The 26620-nt window shown below is 49.0% G+C and overlaps 1 protein-coding gene across 6 annotated transcripts in view; it reads right to left on the bottom strand.

The window, feature by feature from the left end:
* The window catches only part of LOC126578995 (RNA-binding protein lark), a 40180-nt gene extending 20373 nt beyond the window's left edge, over window positions 1–19807 (bottom strand). The window contains exons 1-3 of one of the 6 annotated variants that reach the window (XM_050242184.1): window positions 19641–19807; window positions 13802–14068; window positions 2066–2183 (exon numbers count right to left, since the gene is read on the bottom strand). In XM_050242184.1, coding sequence (XP_050098141.1) covers window positions 2066–2183; window positions 13802–13967 — 284 coding nt within the window. In that variant the 5' untranslated portion in view covers window positions 13968–14068; window positions 19641–19807. Of the gene's footprint in view, window positions 1–2065; window positions 2184–13801; window positions 14069–19510 lie in introns of those variants that run through there. The other 5 variants (XM_050242187.1, XM_050242188.1, XM_050242186.1 and 2 more) reach the window with 5 other exon arrangements.
* Between the last annotated feature and the right edge of the window lie 6813 nt (window positions 19808–26620).

Raw genomic sequence — 26620 nt, 5'->3', positions numbered from 1 at the left:
CAGCGAGTGTGTCGGTTACAAATGGGGCCTGAATAAACGGCCAGATAAATCCAATGGTCAATAGCAATGTCAATTAATTAATTTTTCCCTCCGTCATGCCGTGGTAGCAGCAGGGAAAAAAGATTGTAATCCGAACACGCGTCCAAACGTCGACACAGATGTCTAGGACGGGACGATAACATGGCTGGCTGGCGTCTAGTGGGCCGTTCAAAATGCATTAGGAATTAACATACTCGATGCACTTGCTGCTGTTGCTGCTGCTGCTGCTGCTGCTGCTGTTGTCGGACGTGGAACATACATAGTCGGCAATAATACTACTAAATCGCCGTAACCGGCCATTCCGGATGGATCGCTAGGGCACGAGGGCACACATTGGATTGGAGCCTGATTCCGAGGCTTCAACTCTGAAGGATGTGTTTTACTGTCCGCTGGACTGCCTCTCGGTTGCTGTGTTACTACTAGCGACGAATAAAAACAGTCGCTCTCGCTCGCGGGGAACTCGCCGATGATTAGCAAAGTGAGTAAAGTAAGGCTTTTTATGGCCATCTACCAACCTTCTCTCCCACTTGACTGTTGCTGGACTGTTTAAGTCATGCGTGAGGGACGATTTATTAAATTCTAGTTACGATTTCAGCGAGTGGCGCGATCGTCGTACCGCGGCAAAACATCCCCGCTGCGCCAATGATGTGTTTCACTGTCCAAGTGGGCTGCTGAGCTACGCATCTAGTCGGAGAGTACTTGTTGGGCTGCAAGCATGCTGATCGATCAACGTTTATGCATAGCTCACCGAACACGAGAGGATCGTTAAATTCGAGGTTCATGCGTGTTAGCTTGAAGAGGTTTGGAAGCAAAGGAAGGTTTATTGCGCCTTCGTGCCAGCGTGAGATGACAGTTATTGAGCAAAAGTGCGGATATAATGGGGGGAGGGCACCTGAATCAAACCAAAACCATACTACCCAGCGAGCGAACGCTACGATCGAATCAACATTCGGAGTGAATTCATTGATTTTACAACGTGTGCCACCCGTTTCTTTCACCTTCCCCAAAGGTCATTACCGGCCCGATTGGCCACGATGGTGCTGGACGAGTTGGTCTGCGGATCTGCGAAGACGGCACAGCGGGTGTCTCCTCTGCCCACCTCTGCCGAATAATTGGCCAGCTCCGGGAGGCGCTAAACGACCGTGACGAATTGGCTGCGTTGCGGATTAAAGCGAAATCATTAGCATGACCGATTAAACACACGGGAACTGATCCTCCTTGCTCTGGCATGTTCCTCTCCACCCCTCCACATGTGGTACGAATGCAAAATTGGACTTCCACCGCACAGCCAGACTGCGATTCCGGTTCTGCACAGCGGGCCATTATCACTCTCTGGCGCAACCGTGTATAGCCGATGACGCTGCTGATCATCATGCTTATAAATGAAGAAATCATAGGATCTCCCCGGGGGGGTGGGCCGAACAGATCCTGTATGGTTTATGAATGGTCTACGCTGGAGACTGCGTCTGCGTCTCGGTGGAGAAGGAGAAATTTTGAAAAATGGTTCAAATTCGATCAACGCCATTTCCGTTTGGCTGCTAGAAGCTGGCTAGCTTGTCTGGCAAATCGAAGAAAACACGATCATTAGGCCCGGTTTGATAACGACCGACCGATTCGAGCGGACCACCTGCGGTTTAGTGGTCTGAGCTGGTGTGGCCACGCGGTTAAGGCCAATTAGAGTGCAAACTGTTTCAAATTATTTCCAAGATTCCCGTTGCAAGATTGAGCACTTAAAGGCTCGGATTCGGTGCGAAAATCACGCACATTAATCAAAACGGCATTAAGAAGTGCATTCCCGGTCACGGTCGACATGAAATCGATCACAGGGCTCCAAGTTTTTGGTCCATGAGCTTGATTAAAAGTGCCCGATAAGCGCAGGAATTTCGTGCGGAATCGAGGACGACGGGCATCCGGTTAGTGCAGGAGCACACCCAAACACGCACACACAGGCAAGCGGAGACATTAGCATTACAGTCAAGCAACAATCGAAACCAAAAACAAAAAAGCAAAGCAAAAACACAAGAACCTGCCATCCGGCCAGGCACTGGAGCCAAACCTGTTCGCCGGTCCCTCGTAGAATGCATCGTAGAGGAGTGGTTCGTCTTGCTGGCTTCTTGGTTGACACGCGCCGCTGGGTAGCAGAGCTGCACGGCGAGGAAAAGAGAAAGATAGAGAAAAAAAGGAGGAGAGCGGGAGAGAGATAAAAAAATGATTAAAGAAATGAAACAACGTACGAAAAAGGTGGATGGCCCGAAAAAGGATCACCGCAAACCCCCCTAAAGGTGGCCGCGGTGTGGAATTTCCCTAACCAAATTAGAGTTGATCATTTATGATGCTGTCCCTCCCCCCTCTCATTCCATTGTGCGTGGTCTGCAACGGTTGCAAAGTTATGTGTGGCTGCGCTTCCTCCCCAAAAAATCGTGAGTAATGCGACGTGATCCGTATAAACATTTGTGCTCATTAGCGTCGACAAGCCGTCGATGCAAAGGCCGAGGATCAATTCTGTGCCTCGTTTCGGCTATCGACGCTGCACCGAAGAGGATGCACGGGAGTTCCAGGCAAGCAAACCTACCGCTTATGCTAACTACCACGTTAATTAATGAACGAAAGCTGCGCCTAACGAGCACCTCGGTGAAAAGCCGGTTCCGTACCGCATCCCCAGAGTCAAATCAAATATTTTTTTCATAAATTACCCGCAGGTAGCCCGCTGGTGATGCCTACGAACCGATGCCGTACCGTGTTTATTTAAAAACATTTTTTCCCACATAATCCCTTTGATAATTGAAAGATGAAACAGACACTTTTGTCACACTGGTGTACCTTCAGCGATTACTGATCGTGGTTGATCGCTACGCCACGATAGCGGTATCGAGCGTATCGGGCGCTAAATGGTTGTCAACAAATTGAATAATTATCGTCTCCATTAATCTTTCGGCCTTTTTTTTATTACAACCCCACACTCTCTTTAAGATGTAAATCAACAGCAACGGGGATGGTGCGCTGCAGGTAGTCACCGCATTCTGTGCCTTTTTGTTGTGATTAATGGATGCATCTATAAATCAAATGGTTTTACTATCTGTTTGTGCGTAAGATGATCACACAAGATGCGGTCGCTTTGCGATAAAAGCGGCCAGCGATATGCCCTGAGTGACGAGAACGAGTCGAGAATGAGTGATTTTCTCGCCGGTCCCGGCACGATCGATAGAACGATAAAAGCCATTATGCCAGTCGCGCTGAGGGTCTTGATACATGACCATCCGGAGACGCGATTACGGTGCGTGATAAGGGAAAGGTGTGCAAGTAAAGTCTGATGCGACATGAGTGTGCAGGTTGCTTCCTGTCCCGGGCTTAATTAAGATGGAACATTAAGACACTGATCGGTTGGTGTTCCCTGTCTGTTTTTGGCTACCGTTTCGTGTATCTTTTGTAAGTAAGATTTAAGATAATATCTTATTAATTAGCTTATACGAAATAATATTGATTTATCAACTAAGTTGATAGAGCATGAAGTTACGAAAGACATGGTAAATTTAATTTGAATTCAATTGCTAGAGATTGATGGCTTAACTCGGCATTTCTTAAATATGTTTTCATTGAACTACGTGCTGTTCTTTTGAAAAGTTGTTATTTGGTACAACATTGACAACGAAACAAATTTTCTAGTGGTTTTGTCCCAAAAAACCTCAAGCATGAACGCGTTTTTAGCCCAAACTAACATAAGTCTGAAGGCTTCTGATTTTGAAATCAACCTAATCGCTAAATTCCACATTACAACATTCATTTTAATGACAAACTGAAGCAGCTATTGAAATGTTCCATAAAATCCCAAAAGACTTCCCTGCCATTATTACGATCGCAATCTCTTTACCGCGTGTTTATCTAAAACCGACCGAGATCACACTAATCTAAACAAAGTGGGTTCTGGAATGTGAAGTCGCATTTCATCGCTGAACGGAAACGAAACGTTATCATCTTTCTCTAGTTCCGTCACCACCGCCTCGAAGATGGTGCTGTCAGCAGTCAGCTGCAATCGATGCAAGTTTCCTGCTGACGTCAAACGTGTGGGGGAGTGCCGATGTTTGAAAACTGTTCCACTATTGTGACGGTAGTAGACTGCCCAGCCTCGCAGAGAGCTCTCTGGTGTACCACCGCAAGGGAATATCCACTTGAGAGTGCGAGGAATGCTTGGCATGTTTACAAACGGAATGCACTCGAGTACGGAACGCCAGCTCTCTGTTTGTTGGGCCGTGAATGGTGAATTTTATGGTTCGATAGCGTACATGGTTCACGTGCAAGACGCGCGCCGGCCGGAGATAAGCCACGGCAAGGAACACATCTGGCAAACCAAGCGCTGATGACAAGGGAGTTGCGTGTCACGGTAGTTCTGGTGACACGGTTTACAAATTACCCTACTCACCGTGTTTGACCTTCTATCCGTTGCCAATTTCGAGTATTTCGAAGTCGCCCCTCCGCAAAAAATGTGTTGCCGCGCTGTCGACGACTAATTAATTCGTTCCCAAACGGTAACGGACCGGCGCGATCTGAGGTCTGAGGTTTGGTCGAACCAACGCAACCTATAATTCTGTGCCGAGCACGGGATTCACTAATTGAGGCAGCTTAGGGGGGGCAGGCAGATCATCGGATGGTTTGCTCGTCTAATCGGCCACCACACAGTTGCTGAAAACTGGCCGAGGCAGTCAATTAGAGCGTCGAATCCCGTCAGCTGGCAGCTTTTGGCTCTCTGACAAACCGCTCATTATAAAGACGCCAGCGTACCGTGCAGTAGCAGCAGCAGCAGCAGCAGCGGCGATCATTGCTGCAATTTGCCGGACTGGTTAGTTGCACAGGACATGCATTAGAGTAGAGGGGGGAAGAAAAGGGACGGAGTAATAGCAAAAAAGAGAGATCGCAACATTTGCAGAAAATATGCAACAATTTTGCATTCTCATCTCCGCGCCGCAATCCACGAGGGTCTGACTGATTGTTGAGCCTTCTGGTGGTAAGGGATTCATTTATGAGTAGCGACCCGCGACGCGATCACGTCGAGTGCAGTCGCGATAGAGTTCGCGCCGCGCGATTCAATGGCCACCAATGACACTGCAAATTGGATTCTGATTAGTGTTCGACAATGCAATGGCGATATGGCATGGTGTGTGGGCTGTGTGTATGGGTCACATGCCCCTTCAGAGTGACATGCAGGTTCAATGTAAGGGCTTAAATGCATGTGACCCATGATGACCGCTTTCGCTCGGTTGAGAGCAAGAGATTGAGGCGACAAAGAGGTCTTATAACGTCCTATAAACGTGTCAAACCGTGTCGATTGACTTTCGACATCAATGAAGTCGACAATTGACGCGAACTCGGTCGGTCGCGTGTACCGTGAGGAGGTTGTTTATACTGGCGGGCCGGCTGCATGCTTTATGTTGTCCACTCGTATCCCTTAATACTGCCCGGATGTGGAGGTACTAGAGCTTGATGATTTGATACAATTTCCTCTGTCCACACGTTCCCAACCGGGATTGTGTGTAGGGGGAAGCGGTGTGCATTCATTCAGCTTCACACATTTGCACCTCAAACGCGCGTTCCTCCATTCAACCCGAACCACAAAACTGGCCATCGAGTCCGTGCGATTGGCCTTCGATGCATGATTTATAAATGTATTACCGACTCGCACAGCATCTGGCCCCCCTCTCCCCCCTTTTTCCTTGTTGCATGCTCCACTTTCGAGCAAAATGGAAAACCAGCGGGTGGGTTCGCGAATTAGTTTTATCCCGGGCGCTGGATTTCGTGCGTGGCCGGCCGGGCGGCTTTGAAGCGTACCCTCGGGGTCGTATCCTGATTTCGGTGGCTTTGGCGCCTCTAGCAGGGGTCCCTCGTGAAAAAGGGGGGAGGCCGCATTCGGCGTAAAAGTAATAAATTTATATGGGTACCGATTTTTGCCGATCAAAACATGGCGCACCGCTGGACGGTATTATTGGGTATCGGGATTAAAAACCAATTTTTCTTTAAATCTTTCTGCGGGCTCCTTTTTGGGGGGCGCGTGAAGTAAATCAAATAGAGGTTTTTTTTCTTCCTTTCCCCAGGGTCTTAGCCATTGTTTGGCAGTCACAGGCCGACGGTTCAGGACGTCTTAATTTATGAGCCATGTTCGCCGTGCCGCAAAATTTATGGAGCTACGCAAAAAAAAAACAAAAAATGCAAATCATCAATTTAATGTAAGCAAAAATTATTTATGCTCCACCAATGCGAGCTCTGCCGATCGCCATTAACATTAAATCGTGCGTCGTGATGATGCGTCGGGATTCTTTCTCAGATGTGTTCTTCTGGTGTTGTGCGTCTTCCACTAAACTGAGTCTCCCAGCCAAAAGGAAGGCATAAGCAACCCATGTTGGAATATTTATTAATTTACCCGCAAAACGATGACTTTTATCTCGAGCGAACTAATCGGTTTCCATCCTCAGAGAGTGTTTATGTGTCTCTCCGTGTGTGGTAAGTCTAATGTCTTCTAATGGTGATCTAATAAATTAAACTTTCACCAGACCGTTAAACGGTTGGAGCTGTTCTGCAGCAACAGGTGAAGCCACACAAATTTACATTAGCCACCTACCCATCGCTTTGCTGACAGACGTCCGCGACATCGGTGCACCCTGGCGTAAGATGTGCCAACATCTGGCGCATAAAAAAATCGCAAAACCACGAAATTAGCCAGTGGGCGCCATCCCCAAAAACACACACCATCACCATCCTTTTCCTCCCCACAAAAAAAGAACATGATTGATAAAGTGTTGTGACTGTGACGCTAAATGATCATCTCATCAGCCGGACCGGACCAGCGAGGGGCCAACAACTAGACGCGAATTCGCGAAAACAGAAGGCCCGAAACGGGGGATGGGAGGGGGTGCACATCACCGACGCAGCAGCCAGAAAGGTGACATTAATTCAGCGGCTTGTTGCGTTCATCTTAGCAACGCACGATCGCGATTTTGCAGGCGACCGGCTGACGGGGTCGAGCAACTCAATCTCTGTCCCCTCCCGTTCGCCAAATCGCTGATCAGTCGGCCCGCTGATCGCCACCTTCCTCGGCTTCTGTGTTGCTGTTGCGAGGAGCAAGCATTTCTTTTTCCTCCACTCTTCTGTTTGCTGGTGTCGTTTTGGCGTGAGAAAAATGGGTTTCGGAAGACCAGAAGAACGGCAACGACAGCGAACTGAGAACTGCAGAATGAGTTGAATGATGCGATGCTGCTGCTCCCAGTGGCGTCAACATTTCGTTCCGGATGGTGTTTACACTTCCTTATGGATGTTACTGTCCGGGCGCAGTGAGTGATGCAAATGTGTTACGCTTTTAACTAAATTAATTTTCTGTAAACGTACATCACTTGCGGCGTGATCCACGGTGTTGCTGCTGTTGCGTTTTGTTTTTTCCTGTTTAGCTGCCGTTGCGGTTGCTGGTCACTTGTTGGCGATGCTCGGTTTCTTTCGTTTTTTTTTTCGGGGAGAATCCTTAACAAGTGTCCCGTGCAATCACTGGGTTATTAATAAGACGATACTCAACCCAGTGCCGAGCTATTGCACTGCCAGATGAGTCACCGTTGAGGAGGTGGCTGTTGCTACTAAAAATTTCGACCAAATTTTATGGGCCTGCCACAACACAACCACAACAACAACACGCGGCTTACACGCGGGATTTCGAAATTGATTTATGATCCAAGCACAGCGGCGCTATTCCTGGTGCTGTTGCATGTTGACGAATACTGTAGTCATAATAGGTCCGTAGCGTGTTTATCGAGAAACACCCACTTGCAGTGGCAGCATCTTTCGTGCCGGTATGTCGATGAGGAGTATTAACTGCTCACAGCCAGCAGGCACGTGATATTGTTTTCATTATGGTGCACCATGTGGTTTGTTGATATTGTGACTAGCAAACCAGCAACTACTCAGCATCGCTCTTCGTGGCCTTGAGGCGCAAGTACATCGAGCGAGCGCCACATGCGGCACAACCGCAAAAACCACACCGCGCGAGTTCCGTTGGCGGTTGTCCGAAGACCGAAATGCGCCATTTGTTGTGGCACATTGATCGAGTTGGAGGAATTTGCACAGATCGATCCAAATCGATCGATCAACCAGCAGAGCGGGACACAGATCACTTTGGCACCAAACTGTCAATAAATTCGGTCGATGTGATCATCGATCGATTGGTTTTTTTTCTCGTTTTTTTTATAATTGAGGAATTGCGCACAGCAGGGGACACCACATCATTCGCCTTCGAAGTGCTGTCGGCTGTTGAACAGATGATGAACCACCATTGGAATTGGAAACCGGTGGAAACAGGATAGTTGAGATCACGTCTACTAAATGTCATTGATCAATGGACGACCAAGGGAGATCTACAATCACGCATTTCGCCCAATGATCGCCATGGGGTTCGCACCAACTGATTAAACACTGGAACATGCTAATCACTTTGTTCTCTAAACATGCGTTACCGGCACACGCCGATGCTGGAGAGATACATAAACATCTGGCACCGAAAATGGCCAGTCGGTGCAGGATTGTTTGAGTAGTGGGACCACGATCTAAACAACACTTTTGTGCCAAAAGACAAAAATAGTTCTTTCCGGGTCTGCAGCTGTTTAACTTTCCATTTGAACTTTCGCATTCATTCACTCAACATCACTCAACTGGTTTTGGCGCACGGCAGGCTGTCTGTGCGCGATCGTTCGGGTGCTGTAGCTTAAGTGAACCATCTCTAGGGTGGGTAGCGCGAATACAAACACCTACCGGAGTGGCCCCATGCCCCATTGGCCCTACACTACAGAATGGCAGAATTTTGCTAAACAAACTAGATGCCGCGCGAGTTTGTTTGGATCTCCGTGCAAGTGGATTCCCCACGTCGGCGAAAGCAGTCGTTAAGAAGTGATATGATGTGGTGCGGTGCGATGAGTTTGATTGGCATCCCTCGGTCGGCCATTCCACAGGATTCCTTTCGGAGCTCGGTGGGGATTGGATAGTTTATTTGGTTTTCGAGGAGGCGTCCGGGAACGTCGCTTTTGAGAAAGGAAAGAAACATCCAATACTTCCCTCCCGTAAACCGCGCCGCACCGTAACGATCTGTTGAATGGAATGGATTGGTGTTTCGCTAGTTTGCAAGTTCGATTGACGTAAGCGAAATGGGACGAGCGCGGGCAGCACATTGGCAATCGCAAGGCAAAGGCGATTTGCATTTCCTTTCTATAGTCGAGGCTACTTACACTGTACACTTAAGTCTAGGAAACATTCCCTGTTGCCTGTACTCGGCTAGAATCGAGCAAAAGAAGGGCGATCCTTGAGATTACATAATGACCAAGTGTATGGGTGCCATTTTAGTGTCAAGGAAGAAGAATCGGAAGAACGACACCATCATCCTTCGTGCCGATTCACTGATGCGTGCATTAAAAACCCATCAATCTCAGTTCATCTATGCTCGGAGGGATGCTCATTGATGCCTTGCAGGCATCAATTCCCGTATCCGGTTGCTGCATTTCATTTCGTGCGTCGCTGGTTCCGCTAGTGACCGCTTCGCACTAATAGAGACATTATGACGTAGTGATGGAGACATTGTCGAGGCTGTCGGTACGCGGCGACGGACCTTCAGAAGGATGCAACTGAGATCACCGTCTGCCGTAGCGTGATGATGGTGATTGATGGCTAGCGTGGTGGAGCTGCAAGTGCACCAGATGCACTACTACGAACCTAATTAAGTCTAGACCCCATTTTGCGCCGTCGCATGACAATTGTTTCGGGGGGAGTAAAGCGACCTAGACACCGCCAGGAGTGATCTATGTCCCTTAAGAAACGTCTCGTGACTCACAGCTGCTGCTGCTGCTCGTAACGCTACTATCTCGCTTTATCTTAATGTATGTAATACGCGCCAGGTTTGTGACAATTGTAAGCCCGTTGACAAGCGGTGGCTAAACGATATGTCTACCTACGGCGGAGAATGATTGACGAACGTCGTCGTGCGCCCTGTACCCGCTAACGATGTCCGTCGATGATTTATTTCAATAGAATCGACATCAGAATATGGTACCGTACCATGCAGTAGACGGCATGCTAAGCGGCTCTGCTGACATGACAGAGTATCCGTTGTAATTACTGATCTTGCGCGTGGTCTGGAGGACCTCTTTCGTCGATCAATTACCGCGCAAAACATATTAGCTGTCTCGGGCGATTGACTGGCGGGGAATGTAGGCCATCTGGCTTCCGTTTTGGCCGACCGGACCGAGTACTATATGCATAGCACTTGTTACTAAATTACCGGTTACATCTTTACTCGACAGCTCAACTGCCGGTGTGTCGTTATGGCACTTGGCATGCGTCTACCACTCCACAGAGTTCCTCTCGTCGCGACGTCCGACAGACTGTGAAGGTCGCAGCTAGCGACCGTACGAAATTATGATTCCACCGTGGGCATAAATAAAATCGTTGCAACCGTTGAATGCTTAATTGAAAATCTACGCATCCACTATCAGCAGCCCCAGTATCGAACGACAAAACCAGTCCAGGCGTTCGTTCGGTACGATACGTCACCAGCGGGAGTGCTCGGGCTGCATCTTGGCGCCTAGTGAGGGCGTTTAGCAGGCCGTTACGCTACGTTAAACGAATAAGCGGACGCTGATTTATTGAGGAAGGACCGAGGCTTCCTTTCCCCGGCCCTCCGGTGGACGGGCACGTCTGGTCTCCATCATGTCTCCACTGTCTGCCTTTGGCTGCTCGACGAGCTCAGACCAGGTCAGTGAGGTTAATGGAGAATGATTTTTCGTGCTGACAGCTCCCAAACTGCTGCCGGATGTCGTTTCGGTCAGCGTCTTTTCCCCGGACTTTCCAGACGACAGTGAGGATCGCCATCGACGTAGATATGCGCGAGATCGCGAGCAGAAACGGCGCGTCAGACCACTTGTGATAAGCTGTCCGATCATCAGGTTATGCTGTTCCTCATTAGACGAGCACTTGAGCAGCTCACCGGGCTGCGGTTGATGTGTATCTATTTCCATTGACATCGACAGTATGTGCGCTGCAAAGTATCTCTCTCTCTCTCGTTTCGAACTAACGTCGTGTGTGATCCAGGATGATCGCATCATTTTTGGGCAACTGATCACGCGAGTGCATCGCCCCCCGACAAGGAGTAACAGAGATTCTGTCGGATTCTGTGAGCGTAAAGGCAGATAACGGTTGCTTTTCTGTTCGGATGGACGTATGTCCTGCGCCAGAACTGCCCTCTAACCAACGCCAGTGGCGTTTAAAAATAAGTTCCCTGCCCCCCCCCCCCCCCCACTCCGGTTTTTCGCGAAAAGCGAAAAGCAGGGCAGCCAAAATAAACGCTGAGTAATTAGTAACGCTGCATAAGCGCTGCGTCTTTGCGGGGATCTATGAGCGGTCCGTGAACTTGAACCAACCGGCGGCCGACGGTGACGATGATCCGCGCGAAAAGTGAAACCAACCATTCAACCGTCGCGCGTCGATCGCGAAGGGAGATTAATGATGGAAAACCAATTCCCCAAACCACTAGAGACGTCCGTTGAAAGACGTTACGTACCGATTGATCGAGCGTGCGAACGTGTGTCCACGCAGTGGTCCCCTTCCCCTCGTAGGATGTTTATAGTTATCGATTCAATTGGTTCGTGACGTCCGGAGAGCCGTCCAATCCTCAAGCGTAGGGAGATCCGATTACGGATGAGAACCTTCCGTGCCTCGCCCCGGTCCCCGAAAGGGACTTGAGCCACACATTGACACCTCATTTAAATGCGACCGTACCGGTGGTGAGCAACAGATCGAGTTCACCATAAAGAGCCGGACGGACATCATCTCGCGGATGATCGCGGATCGCGTTTCATCAACCGAAGCGATTCGGATGAGCGTTCGAATTGATTGCGCGCGCTTACGTGATGCCACGGGGTCCCCCCAAATAAAAAAAAAAAACAGTTTCCAAATGGTTTCTCGGTGGATGCGAGAGGTCTAATGAGCGAGGGAGCATAATTCAACGATTTTATTCAACGGAACACGCGGCGCTATTGGAATGATAATTTAATTACAAACCACCGGGTGGGTCCGGTTTTTTTGAGGGTTTTTTAGTTTTGCTGCGACGGAGGAAATGAGGGGAGAGCAAGGTCTCTCTAAAACTGTAATTATTATAAATGGTCACCGTCGGGCCGTCGGTTCTACGACTTGCTGCCCTAATGGTTAATGGTGGAAGCGACAATGTGTTTATACAAAAGTCTCTCTCCGGGGGGGCGCTTCTCTCGATATTTTACCGATTTGTCGCCGTCGTTGTTATCGTTCGAATCCGCTCCGGACCGTCTAATGTGGGTAAATATTTGTGGAAATATGCAAGAAATATGCTAATCCATCGCTGGCACCAATCATTGGTTCTAGTGTCGATCGTGAGAGCATCCTTCGATCATCTTCATGGTTCTTGAAAGTTGAGTTGGGTCTGGTGAGCTCCAAGCGTCTAGCACTTCAGCGAGTCGTTAATGGTTTGTTACGAAGCCATCTTTACTTTGCCATTGCTTTCTTCCGCAAATATACAACCGCGTACTTGTCGCTGTGGACAATTGACATGGCGCCGGAAGCGCAAAGAAAACGCTTCCAGGGTGTTTGAAGTGGATTGCACTCTGTGTTGACACCAACTTACCGGCTGTACCGGTAGCTCTTTGCTGCACTGCCAAGTGATTAGTGATCTTTACACTTGGTAAACACGAGAAACAAAACAAGCAAATGAAATGAATACGATGGCACATTGTTAGGAAAAGTGATCCGCCACTTCTTCGCCACGAGAAATCCATTAAAACGATCCTGGATCGTGGATCGTTAAGGCACTGACAAACGGACAACTTTCGTCTCCACAATGCACGCAGCAAATGGTGTAATTTGCTATCCCTGTGCTCAGTTCCTTCAAGGTCCATAAATCAGGCGCGAACGACCGTACGAGCGAGCGATCGATACTCTCAACTTCTCCTAATCCCAAGGGTCCCGGGACGTACAGCAAAGAGCAGGGCTCGTGCAGTGTCTGACAGTGATATGCTGCTGCTCCACGAAACAATATGCTCATCAAGCACCGCGAACGCAGGCTCGTATCTCTCGACTCTCTAGCTGCATATGCGCTATTGACCATTTCGAGCGAGGACATGGCCTGTTGTGCCCATAACCTTAAATAGTGCTGCCTGGGGGGGAGGTCTAGTGCCCGACCGGGTTGGCAGGCTGCCAGGAGATCCGCTGGCCGCTCTGGCTGCAGAATACAATTAAATTTCAATTTCAACCCCCAACTTTCGCGAATGGCGTCTGGAGGCTCCACTGCTCTTTTCCCTGCGCACGCCGTCGTGACCGCTGGGGCCGCTTTGAGTAATGGTCACTCATTTGTCAGTGCTTTAGGGCTTTTGCGCACGCGCTGACTCACCGGGGCCAGGTTCTGTGGCGAAGGGATAGAGCCATCCATCTGCCTAGCGCCTGTCTCTGGAACTCCCTTTTCACTGAAAGTGTGAGCTCCCGGTGGTAAACGGTTAGCGGCAATAGCGTAATGGTGATCGAATTAATAAGAATTTACGAGATACTAAGGTGTGATTGCCACCATTAAATGTCACTCTCAGTTTTCAGTGGCTTCCTCTTGGAGGAAGTTTTGTCTTTCCCCCAGACCCCCAGAATGGATCTACAACGACGAAATGTCACCGTGTTGGCGGATCACGGTTCAAGATGAGAAAACTTCCCGTTGTTGCCACATGTTGTGACTTACCTGTCAGGGCGAACACAGCCAGTAGCAGCATGGCTTGGAGAGACGACGATGACCACTGTTGTCGTTGTCGTCGTCGTCGTCGCGTGTTTGGTGACAAATGGCGATGCCCCGGGGAAGGGTCAAGCTGTGGCAAGCAGCACCCACTCCACGGGTCGTTCGTTGACATCGTGTCCGCTGACTCCGGCACTCGCACTTTTCGTCTCTTTCAACAATTTTTTCACTGTTCACTGCACGTCACGACGTTGATTTCGAATTAATTCGTGGATGCTGCACGTGGGAAGAGGGAGAAGTACAGATGAACAATGACTGTGACTCTAGACGACACTAAACGATGGTTCGGTCTCGTTCGGTAATGTCACTTCCAGCGGAACTGCTGCTTCCCCTTCCGGTTACACACTCTTGGAGCTGTTCAAGAGGTTCCGTTCACTACGTTTGACGTGATCTCGTGCGACAAAAGTGTCATGTTACGCAGACGCGCGCGCGCACGCACAGTTTTGTTAATTGTCAGCCGGTTCGTGATTTATGCCCGCCTCTGGCAGTCTCTGATCTTATTTGGAAAGTGGATCCTCCCGCATTGTCGTGCTCTGGATACTGGTCGAGAAATGTTTGAGCGGAGGTGAGCAACGCAAAACAATAATCTCTCACCAAACCAGAAGCCTAGGGAGTAAAACAGTGGATTTTGGGGCCAAACAAACCGCCGAGATCTTCTCCTCCATTCTTCATTGTTGTTGTCTTAAGTATCTGGTGATCACGAGAAGCGATCGCAACAGTTGCGTTGTGCTGTCTAGACGACTCGCTACTCGCGTTGATCGTGATCGAGTATGTAAATCGTGACCACACACATACGTGGACACGATCATCGTCGGTGATAAATTGTGTTTACAAGCATCGCCGCAGCATCGCCGCAGCATGCTGGCATGCTAATCGCATTGTTCTGCGGTTTTGTTCTAGCTCCCCGGCGACCCAGAACTTATGATCCGGCGAGCGCGTGTGTACGATGGCGATCGCAGACTTTTCGCCTTTCTTTCTCTCTCTATCTCTTTCTCTGTGTGTGGCGCAAAATCCGTACAGAACTGGCCGGAATGGCGCTCCTGGGATGATGAATAGCGAGCTAATCTAATCATCTTCACCGCAAACCGGCGCCCAATCGCGTTCCCTGGCGGAGGCGGCTGGACATTTTTCATGTCATTTTTGGCCTTCCCCGGGCTGGCTGGCTGGCTGGCTGGCTGGCTGGCCGGCTAGCTGTGTGTCGGGACGGGCCTTTAATCATTTTCCTCCCGGAACCCTGGCCCGGCCTCGGGTTGATGGAGTGCGTGCGAGCAGGCGTATGACAAGCGTCAACCAATTAGTCCACCATATGCTTCCCCTCGTCTCGTCCCCCCTCGTATCGAGAGTGGATGAGCAGGAGGTTAGGCTTGGAAATTTATGTAAAGTCCCACGCGAGTCAACGACGCTGCCGATTCCGAGTCGTTGTCACGCACTTTGCCAAATTGCTGTACTGCGCCCTCGCGCAGCGGCCATTATCCTCGCTGATCACGTTCCTTTCGGCGAATCCACGCGCATACATCGGCCGTCCTGTCCTGTCGTGGCGTGGCGCTGTTAAAGAATTGGCCAGATTGGGTCCCTTCTCTCGTTAGCATAAAAAGAAACCAGCCCCGAAAGATAAGCGGGCCCGGCGGAGGGAAAAAAAAGGTGATTCCATATTCCCGGCGGCACACGGCGCCTAATGTTGACAATCGATCACCTTGATCGCATACGGAATGGTTGTACCAATGTTACGGAATGTTGTTGTTTGATGGTGAGCACGATGAACGCCGAATGCTTTATGCATCATGTGCAACTGCCAACCGTGCTTCCAATGCTGAGCTTTTTGGAGGGCGAGAAAGAGTTCTCGAATGTTAAAATATTCTGTTTGGGGCGAAAAAAAAAACTCCCGGGTGCCGATTAGTGGGCACCATAATCATGCGCTAACCGATCAAAACGGCCAATCAAACAACGGGGGAAACGGGTGTCCGGGATTTATGGTCTAGGGCGACGAGAAAAACCCATCGAATCGCTGTTTTCACGCAATTCAAATGACCCCTTCTTGTGATTGTGATTTAATGGGGTGGAGAAGAGGAGTGTCCTTCGTTGGCACGTCTTCCTCCCCGGTGGGGTGCCTCTCTCTCTCTCTCTCTCTCTGTCGGCTGCGTTAATTAATTGGCCCATTAAGACGCTGGCGGTCTAACGGGCAGCTACAAAGGGGCTGTTAGTGCGTGCGAGTGTGGTTTTTGAGGGGGAAGCAACACCACGGAAGACGCTACGCTGGTGCGATTATGCACTTAATTTAAACGCCAAAATGGTGGCCGGTAACGCACGCGGCATGATTGTGACACGTATGCTGTGGCCTTGAACTCTTGGAGGCCTTCTCCCCCGGGGCCTGTATGGTGAGTGGCTGATTAGAGAGAAGTCACGATGTCACCAAAAACCTCGCGAGCAGACCCTTGAAGAGTGCCTCAGGCAAAGAGAAGGCAGCGAATGACTCATTTGCAGGTGACTTTGGTGGGAACTGAAAGTTTGATTGCCCTTTCCGCAACAAAGAGCGACCAATACAATATATTTGTCCTCGTAAAAAACCTCGTCTTCAGCAATGTGCTGGTGCCACAAATCATACGCACAAGGAACGCACTGGAATGCCGGCTGGACAGGTTAATGGAGTAACGCAATAAACATGAATTACGACCAACGGCAACGAATGACGGCGAAAGAGATGAAGATCCGGGAAAGAACGACACGTCACGAAGACAATCGCCGATCCGCAAAAGTTTGATTTGCGATTTTCGTCCCGATATTAAATCATCGCCCATGGATCGTCCCAGTGTCAGCCAGAACACTGCAGCAGTACAAACGATATACAAATGATGATCGGCTCAGGACTAAGCTTCTTGGCGCAGCAGCTGGCTGCCGTTTTATGGCTATCTTTAAAGTCCGCGGCTGAATAGCTTTTTAAACAAAAATGGTGGTTCCGAATAGAAATCGATAAAAGATTTCTTGTAAGACGATTTCGTTTTTTTGGCAAACCCATTCTCCGATTGGTGCGAGTGATTTGGGATGCGAAAAGTTTAACGTCCTGCAGAAGCTCGTCACCATATAAGCGGATCAAAAAAAAAAAAAAGAAATGTGGGAACAACCTTATAGGGTCCATTTGGGGAGGGAAGCGGGGGAAATATATAATATTATAATTAAGAAGCTCACAGCATCGCTAAACGATCGGTATCCTTATTGATGGCTTCTCTTAACTCAGGTCAGCGGACTAATGCCCATACGTAACCTGAGACAGCATAAAGCATCGCAGTAAGTAGCTAACACAGTAGACATAAACAGCTGACTTCATTACCGCAAAAAAAAGCTGTCTAGCAGCAGCATCGGCAGCAGCATCGGCACTAAAGTCTGCACGGTCTTCACTGGCGGACGCTGTAAAGCAACAAGTTAATTGTCTTCAGGAACTGGTCTCTGCAAAGCGAAGTGTCCCACCAATCTTTGCTAATTAGCTCCCCCCGGGGGTCTATCACCTTACGCAAAGGCAAGGAAATGGAGACCACACGGTCTCGGTTCCAGCATCTAAACACCCACGGCTCGGCTTTGAGAAGGTCAGTGCCGGGACTGCTTGCAATCCTCGCGATTAACGGCAGGGGCGGTGGGATCACTGCAATCCCGCACTCTCATCTCGCATCTTAATGACATGAGCGGAAAGCACTCGATCCTGATCTGTTCGATCGGTTGGTCGGCCGGCCGGTCGGTCGGTGAGCCAGGAATGCAAAAACGTAAAACAAAAACCCACAAATCAATATGTTAATGTGACGACTACCCGATGGCACCCGCGAAACGTTGAGCGTCATTTTTTTTTGTTTTGTTTAGTAACTTTATGTTTCACCGTCCTCTCGCGCTCTCTCTCTCTTTGTCCCGTGAAGGCGAATGACTTTTTATCTCAAAACGTCGGTCCCCGTGCCATGACGCAGTGTGGCGAGCGCCGCAAGCGAATAAAGGAATAAATACCGAAAAGGCTTTTAGTGGCGCGATGGTGGTAATTTGGATTCGGTCATATGTTTGCATAAGTATGTTTATGGTTGGCTGCCTGCCTGGGGATGTGATGTGAGAGATCTTCACCTGTCCAGCAACAAGAGGAGGAGGTTGGAATAGAAACGATCGGTCAACCGGCTGATAAGCTGATGTGTCCGTAGGGTTCGAACTACTAATTTGCGATTCAGAACCCCCCGGACATGATCCGGTTTCCGAGCATTAGTTTGTTTTGTTGGTTTTCGTTTTAAATTTTACAGCTGACCAGCGATAAAGCGTGGTGTGTGTTTTGGGGGCGCTGGTTTTTTTGGGCCATTGGGTTTTTGGGGGGATCCCAGAAATCAATAAGTTACAATCCTACAAGAATTGGTGGGATGAGTTTCCAGTTGACCTTGAAGCATCCGTTCATCCGTTATCTGAAGTTCGATCGCGAACTCGAAGCATGTCACAGTGGAACAGACATTCGACGTCCAGATTGATCGCTACAACACTGTTCTCGATCTTGTGAACACAGATTCGCCGGCTGGTGGTGGTGATCGCGATGTAAAATTACCATTTTTCCATCTTCGATAACCGATCGTGTACCGAACGAAAGCCCGTTATCGCGCGATCATTCAACCTCGTTCGACTGCTTGGAGGACACATGCCACGGTCTTCGTCGGTCTGCTACGGTTACAGGAAACCGGTAGTACGAGGGCCGGAGGAGGTGTTTATTGTATTTAAAACAACCCCTTTTACGAGCAGCCAATGCTCATGGATGCGAATTTTATCGTCCATTTGCAATGATTCTCACCCATTAGCCGTGCGTCATTAAAATGTGCCAGTGACGCTGTCCCGGCCAGTGGTGGGCCAGTCAAAATTAATGGCCAGATTCATTGAGGCCTTAATGTGGACACATTCGCATGTCCAACCAATCAAAACATTCGCTGCAAAGAAACCTTCGTTCTTTCGTTCTTCTTTGAAACTCGAAACCATCTGTAACGTGGCGTTTAACGGGCTTCGCACAAGCACAAGATTTGCAAGAAGTCACTCGGAACACGTGCTGCGGTTCTGCATCTGGCGCGCACCCATCGCGGCCAGTGTTCTCGCTCCACAAAACGGCACTTTTGTCGGTTTAGATAGCGATTACTTATTGCGCTTTCCCGGTGATCCGCGTGATACACACTAAATTGACCAACACTTTAGCCACAGCGAACGGTAATGAAATCTGATCGCAAATGGTGTTCCCCGCCTTTGGTAGCCCTTGGGACCACGATCTCGTGTCCCGCGATCCCCCCGTACATATAGATATTAGCGAGTAATTTATGTCACACGCGCACGGCACACTAAGACACAACATCTTCGAGCGGCGGAGCAGCAGGCTGGTTGACATAATTTATGGCGTGCAAACCGGAGTTAAATGTTCCGAAAACACTTTACATTTCATGCACCTCGATGGTCGAAACGGGTCTTTGGCGTTCTTGTGGGTCAACTGACGGCCCCGGGCCAGGGATGATTGTTGATTTGCATTCCCCCAACCGAGTGCACGCTGCAATGCAACACACTTTGTTAACCGTTTAGTAGAGACCCACCACAAGAACGGCACAAAAACAAAAAGAACACACGCCGCTTCACTGGCCCCTAAACACTGGCGCACAAAAGGTTGCAAATCACCTGCCGGTGGACCTTGGGTCCGGATATTTGTTGCCTTAATTATCGTGTTTACAAGACGCGAACTGATTTGAGACACTTGTCACTCGGCGGTTGAAGAAAAGGACACAAAAAGAACAGAGAGAAAACTAACCACTAACAATCCTGCACCGTTCACAAAGACACTTGGTAGACCGTTTTCCTTCACTTGATCGATTTTTCTTTCCTCGAAACCGCCGCTCGTTCGCTCGCACGTTTGCGCGGAGACACGTCCGTTGCACCGTTTGATCGGCCAGAAGATCAGCGAAGAGTGAGTCGCCGTCGGCCGGACGACATCTCGAGCCGAGGACAGGCGTGTTGCATCTCGAACTCGCGCCGAACTCGCGACGACCGAAGGCGGCCGAACGCGATGGCCGGGCCCCAACCATGTACAGTCGGCGACAAAATGAAGTGTGTATTGCATCGTTTTGGTGTTGCTCTTTTAACTGCATTATTATGAAGGTTTTGGTATTTTGTTTAAATTATCAAACTGAGAGAAAAGATTGGTTTTCTTTTTAACACAAACAGGCAAACGACTCCTTGAATTTAGATGTTTTAAAATTTGGTAGAAAAGCATTGAGATTTCTTTATCGGCAAGCAAATTAACTTTTGATGCAATACGAATGCTACAATCTTGTACTGTTTGTTTGTTAAAACAAGCAGAACACTGACACAAATATTCAGCTAATGTTGGGACCCATTGTAAACGAGAAAAATATGTAATTATTATTAAACTTTTTCGAAGAAATAACTTTAACACCCTGGAAGGCCTCTACTATTTTATTTTATGGTAGAATTCTTAGCAGAAACTAAGATCCCCACGATGTGGACCATCTATTTTGTCGATGACTGTACCCGATGGAGAGCTCGTGCACGGGAAAAGCGCACCGGCACCCGATGTGAGTTGGGAGAGAAAACTGTTCTGCGAGAAAATCCCGCCCTCGCACGCACGCACGCACGTAAAAGCATGAATGAACTTACCCCGTTGGTCGGTGGTAGGCAGGCAGGCAGGGAGGCAAGCAGGTAGGCGGAAATGATCGGTCGTCGCTTCGGTTCGTTTGCACAACTGTGTTCGCGATCGCAGCTGCGTTCGGTGATGTATGTGCGCGGGATCGCGCGTGTACTGCGAGGATGAGGTGACAGGGGTGGCCAGGGGGGGGATTGTTTATTTCTTCTAAGCCCTTGATAAGCCCGCAACTATGCCGCCGCAATTTGGTTTTGTTTGTCGAAAAACCCTTCTCGCCGACCGATGGTTGCTTGGGTTTTTTCTTTTGAACGTGGAACGTGGAACGACCGGCGCTGGCATTCTTTGGTGTCGCCATGGTAAACCCGCCCGCCTGCCCGTCCGCCTTGAGTTAGCACACTTCGATCCGTTGATTTTGAGATTTATTAAAGCAACGCACTCGTGTGTGCGTCAGGGAGCTATTAGTGAAGACGGAAAACCTTCCCCATCGGAAGTGATCATCGCTGGTACTCAAAAATGCAACAAAAGTTAACCGCTGAACCGACTTGACCGCGCCCGATGGTCCGCTTCTCGCATTTGTTAAGCACCTCGCCAACCTATTAAAGAACTAGAACTCGAGGTGAGTCGTAAAGAAAAATGGCCAATCAAATGGTACTCTGGTGGTGCCCCCCGGGGGAGAGGGATGGTGAGAAGCCATTTTATGGCGTTTTGTCGGGTTTCATAATGTCCTGACTGACATGATGATGGACGAACTTTGATTCGAATTTGGAACTATTTACGATAGTACCCTAGGTGCTAATATTAGACCGAATGGGGGACCCCCATTCTTGTCCGGCTGACCCGGTGTGTACGCTTCAATTTCCCTCTCCTGCAGCTCCCGGCGAAGGTCAAATGTTTAGGATTCTTTGTCCCTGCCAATCCAAGTACCCTCAATATGCCTGAGAACATCTGCTGGGATTCTTGCGGTCATAGTAGTTCTCATAAATTTGCTAAAAAATCTCATTGACACCATCTTGGTTCTCCTGGTGGCCAGCCCGGATGATGGTCAGATCCTCAACCGATTGGCCAAGTAACAGAGCCCACATGCCAGAATACTGGTCAGGAATGGATAGTCAGAGCGCGGGACTCGCGCGGTGAGACCCGCTCGCAAAGCGGTAATGAAAGGGAATTTCAGGGAAGAGATTAGAAAAGGCGCGAACAGTTTATGACCCGGTGGCGGGTGTTATCCCGCTTGATGTGTTAGATTGTCGGCATCTGTCGCGAAAGTGTGTAATTAACCACACAACAAAAAAAAACCACAAACGCCGCGGTCGCTACGCCGTATTATGTCGCGATACATGCTGCCTTGGCTCGAGGTGCTTGTTGGAACGAGTTTCGGCCCAGCTTCGGTTCGTCCGTCTAACGGTGATGATGATGATGATGATGATCATGGTGTCACTGTTGTTGTTGTGATGTAAATCATACCATGCACACCTCACGCATCTCTGCTCCTCCACAAATTACTGACTCGAGCGGTGATACGCTTACGCACTTTTCCCCTTGGGCTCGTCGGCAATCGGATGTTCACCGCTGGGGGTGGGTTGGCAAAGATGTCATTCGGTAATCCCGCTGGCGATGTGATGGCCGATACTAACCGGTATTCCCTGTGCTGCTCAGAACAATAATCCTTTGTTGGCCGGATGCGTTCTTGCGTGTGGAATTTCGGGCAAGTGGCTTGTATGGCATTTATTTGTTGTGTCTAGGACCTAGGGCACCGGCATGAAGATGAAGCATTTGTCACAAGTGGCTGAGGTGATCAACAGAACTGTTTTTTTTTATGGGGTGGGGGGGGGCACCACCACCATCAGTGGACTCTTTGTTGTCCGAGTAGACCGCTAGTAGAAGTTCTATTTCAGGTTTCCGTTGGTTGCTAATATTAGACAAGAGCCCTCATTTAGTTTAATAGTTTCGGGAGCAAAATGCACCCCGATAGCGCTATAATTACAACGGCCACGCAGAGTTTCGAGATAAATATTTATCACCCCGAACTCCATCTGAACGCGCGCGGCCATCTCTTCGCAATTCTTCATCGCATTTCCTTTCGGGTGGAACGGAATGAAACAATTTGCACATCCATCCCATTCAGCCAGCACATTGAATCGCCATAAAACAGTAGCCAACACACCCGGGAGGGCACAGGGTGGCGGTTGGGGGGTTGCAAATTGCCATTTTATGGCCGTAGCGCGAGATTTACGGTGGCCGTTTTCGGTGGGATTCACTCGGAAGTTTTTGCCCCGATTTTCGATCCCTGACCTGCCCCGATCGTGCTCCCGATGTGGCCAATGAGTGGACTGGCTGCGCTTCGCTCCGGGTGCAATAGAACGATAAATAAAGCGATCCCCAGCGCTAGACAACTTTATCCCGCGTTCTTAGCGTGCGTTCGTTCTTAGCCCCGGAAGGTTTATGGATGGGCAGCGTTACGCCAGCACCAGGTTATTAGCCATTCCGTGTGAACATTTCGATCGTATGCACAAGTTAACAACAGCCATCATGAATCATCCTTTTTTGTGTGAAACCCCCAAAATTGATGTAATCACAATGAAGATGACAAATGGTGCCAATCAAATGCCCCATTGTTGTGCGACGCAGAACTCAAGCATAAGATATGTTCAGGATCCATTTATTTACCACAAGATTTGCACCGGGGGATCAGATTTCTGAATTGTAATTCGGCATGATTTACGCTTCCACCGTTCAAGCGTCGAGTGATGAATTGTGCTGAGCACTACGACCGTCAGAGAATTGTCAAGCAAACTCTTGTCAGTCGCGAACCATCATCATCCGCAAATGTTCACATTCTCGAACGCGGTTAGCGACATGCTTTCATCGCTTCAGCGCCCGCGGATTCGACGCAGCAATAAGCGCGTGTGGCGGTAATGAATATATATGTTCCCAACTCCCAATAATCTCTCAATTTTTATCAAATTATTCCTTAGCAGTCGTCAGCGAGGCGGCTACCATTTGCATATTTCGGTTAGTTGGTGATGGGTGCTGAACGATCGGATTTTATGCGTGTCCGCAGTTTACGAGGCGGAAGCCAACGAAATCAAATCCGCGATGCCGCCTTCACCTTTCGATGGGGAGCGATGGGTTGTGGCGGTTGGCATCCTCCTACGCAGTCTAGTGCGTCAGTGATCCCAAGCACTATGCGATAATCTGGTGTTGCGTGATGGTTAATAGTTTAGGGGAATTGACTAAGTTATTGAGTTGATATTAGCAACTGAGCGGTTCATAATTGATATTTGTTAATTTGTTAATAGAACGCAAGTATTTTTAAATTTATCATTGATTATTTTTAATGAAATGAATTACTTTTGACATTTTGTCCTTCATTCCAATGTATCGTTGTTCAAAGTGCTTTGAAATGTCCGCCCTCTATTGTAATCTTCTTCTTCCAAACGATGGATAGGATCAATCAAATACCGTCACGGATCGGATTGTTTATTATAATTTTTATTTTATTAAGGCCGTAAAAATGGTTCTTCCGCACAAAATATACGTTTTCCTTTTGCCAGTGCCGACTGCTGTGCTAGATATCTGCAAAAAGATTAATGTAATGCCTTCTAAATGATAGAGAGCGGAGGAAGAAGCAAAGAACCCCATGTACGCCGCGATCTTGCTGCTTAATAAAGTGATCTCATCATCGTTTGATCGATAGAATTGCAACGTAAAACGCGACCGCGAGCACGAAATGACATCAGGAACGGGCTTACGTTGTATGACGATGCGTGGTGTCATTTACGCTGGAACACCAGCGTTTTGTAACGCAGCATGAAGGCACAAACAATACGTCCCCGAAAGGGCGTGGATTGCGTAGGATATCTAGTGTTATAATCGGACTTTAAACCTATCTCCGGATGGGCAGGCCGGTTGGCTATTAAACTGGCAGATGGATAAATGGATCTGTGGGGACCTGCGAGGCAGTTAGTTAAAAATTCCTGCAAAAGGTCAACGGAACCCAGCCAGCAAACTATCGTCGACGAATTTTAATCGTCTTCGGTTGATTTCGGCCACTTTTACGAGTCCCCTGCAGGGTCTATGGGACCGATGCCCTTTACCGCTGGCACCAGAAGGGTCACTCACGCCGCTGGACAGCGAACTAGCGCGACAACGCGGCTTCTGCTACGTCAACAAACAACAACAGCCATTCCGGAACGGCAGTGTGTGCCATGTAGAGCTATCGCACGTCGACGATCATAATAATCGCGCTCATAAACCAAACGGCGGACTCGTGTGGAATAGTTTTTCGATAGCGCCGAGCCGTGGCCGTTATCGTGGCGATAGCACATTAAAAAACAGAACTGGAGCAAAACATGCGACTGGCAGACTGACTCGATAGGCTGGATTGCTTCGCTGACCAGCATTCGCAGCATCCGTCAGCGAGCTTTACTTTTTTGTCTCCTCAGTTTTACGGTTTTGGAAGATTGTTAAGCGGAGCGATAGATAGCACGGGTCTGTCTGCGAGTATCGCACTGCAGACTCATAAATGTACCGCACACGCCAAAAAGGTCCCATAATTCGTGTGACTGGACCGTTAATCGTTAAAGTTGGTCGTCATTTAATCGACCACAAAACGCACCACCAGCGTGCTGATAATTTGCGCAGTTTGTTCACGCTCGCCGTAGTCTGCGAGCTGCGAGCATGGACACGTGCGCCTCCACGGCGGCATGTAATGGCCGCTAGGAAGTGAATCACCTGCTGATGTGGTGACCACACTGTGATGTCTGAGGCTTTGAATGGGTCAAACCGTTGTTTGAAACCGTTTATCGAAGAATGGTGACGACGTCAACGGCCACTGGTGGCCTCTGGGTCTGGCATTGAGAGGCGGGATTTTGAAAATCGGAAAATATTTAGACCATCTTGACCGCCGCAGGGACCTTCCCTTTGAAGAGCGGTGCGTTGGCGTTCGGTTCGCCCTGGTGCCGGTGCGGTCTCGTAAATTTCGACCACAACGCGACGGTTGAGTCGGTGGAAGGGGAGCGCCCATCCGCATCTTTTCGGTTTGGCCCGGTAATAGACGAGATTTACGTCGCTTCCTAATTGGCTGCGGAGAAGTGGAGGAGGAAGTTCCGCTCCGCTCTTTGAGATGCTGAATATTTAAGGGCCCCCGGTCGAAGCCCTACTGGTCCTCAGCAAACGAAAACTGTTTCGTCTACTGCTTTTCATCGTTAGCTCTGTGCGCGCGTCGGTGCACGAGTCTGTTTGATGATTTGTCGCGTGGCCGCGTAGTTGGATTCATTTTGAATGAAGTCATCTAGCGGTTTTATAGACGCTTTCCCCCCCCAAAAAAACAGAGACCCTGGGTGCGTTGGTGGATTTAATAAGTTGGAATTTATTAAACTGATTTTATTATTAATGGCCGCGGATTTATTATTCCACTTCACTCAGCATAACGAGCATGTGCCCGGAATGCCACACACATTTCGTTATGCTGAGTGGTTGTCACAGGCCCGGTGTCCTTCGGCATCGGTTCTTCATCGGACGGAATTGTTAATCATATATTAAAGCTAACACGCCACCGATTAAGCACCGGATTCCGAATATGTGGAGACTCTCCCCTATCCAGTGTCCAGTTTGTGGATCTGGCTGGAGAAATTTATGGTCGCAACAATGCTGCGCCGGCCATTTGTCATACGATTATTAAATTTGGCAAACATTCCTCACGAGTGGACTGTTTTTTGCCCCGAGACTGGATTTGTCCTTGAAGAAAAAAAAGGAAGGCAGAGCGCGAGAGAGACAGAAAAGGGACAGTTTTTGACATTTTTATTCGAATTCGCACTCCAGGCGGCACTGTCCAATCGACCGGGTTGGGAAACCGCGGAGCGCACACGGTATCAAGTCAATCTTTAACCGGGCAACGAGCCACGGAACGGAGCGGAGAAGCGTCGCCTAATTTTCGAGTATGTTAATGCGACAACAATCCCATAACATACCATTATTCATGATCACCGTTCGTCGGTCGAGTGGAGTTTTCGGTTTCAGCGACCCCGGGAGGACCCGGAGGCGATCGTTAAGATAGCATTAATCATATCACGACGACCTTCCTCCCCGTCTGCCTTCTTCGCTTTCGTTCTGGGAAACAGATTTATCAT

The sequence above is a fragment of the Anopheles aquasalis genome, chromosome 3 (assembly GCF_943734665.1).
Source record: "Anopheles aquasalis chromosome 3, idAnoAquaMG_Q_19, whole genome shotgun sequence".
NCBI lineage: Eukaryota > Metazoa > Arthropoda > Insecta > Diptera > Culicidae > Anopheles > Anopheles aquasalis.
Note: the sequence above shows the minus strand (reverse complement) of the source record. Positions and strands in the feature narration are given on the sequence as shown.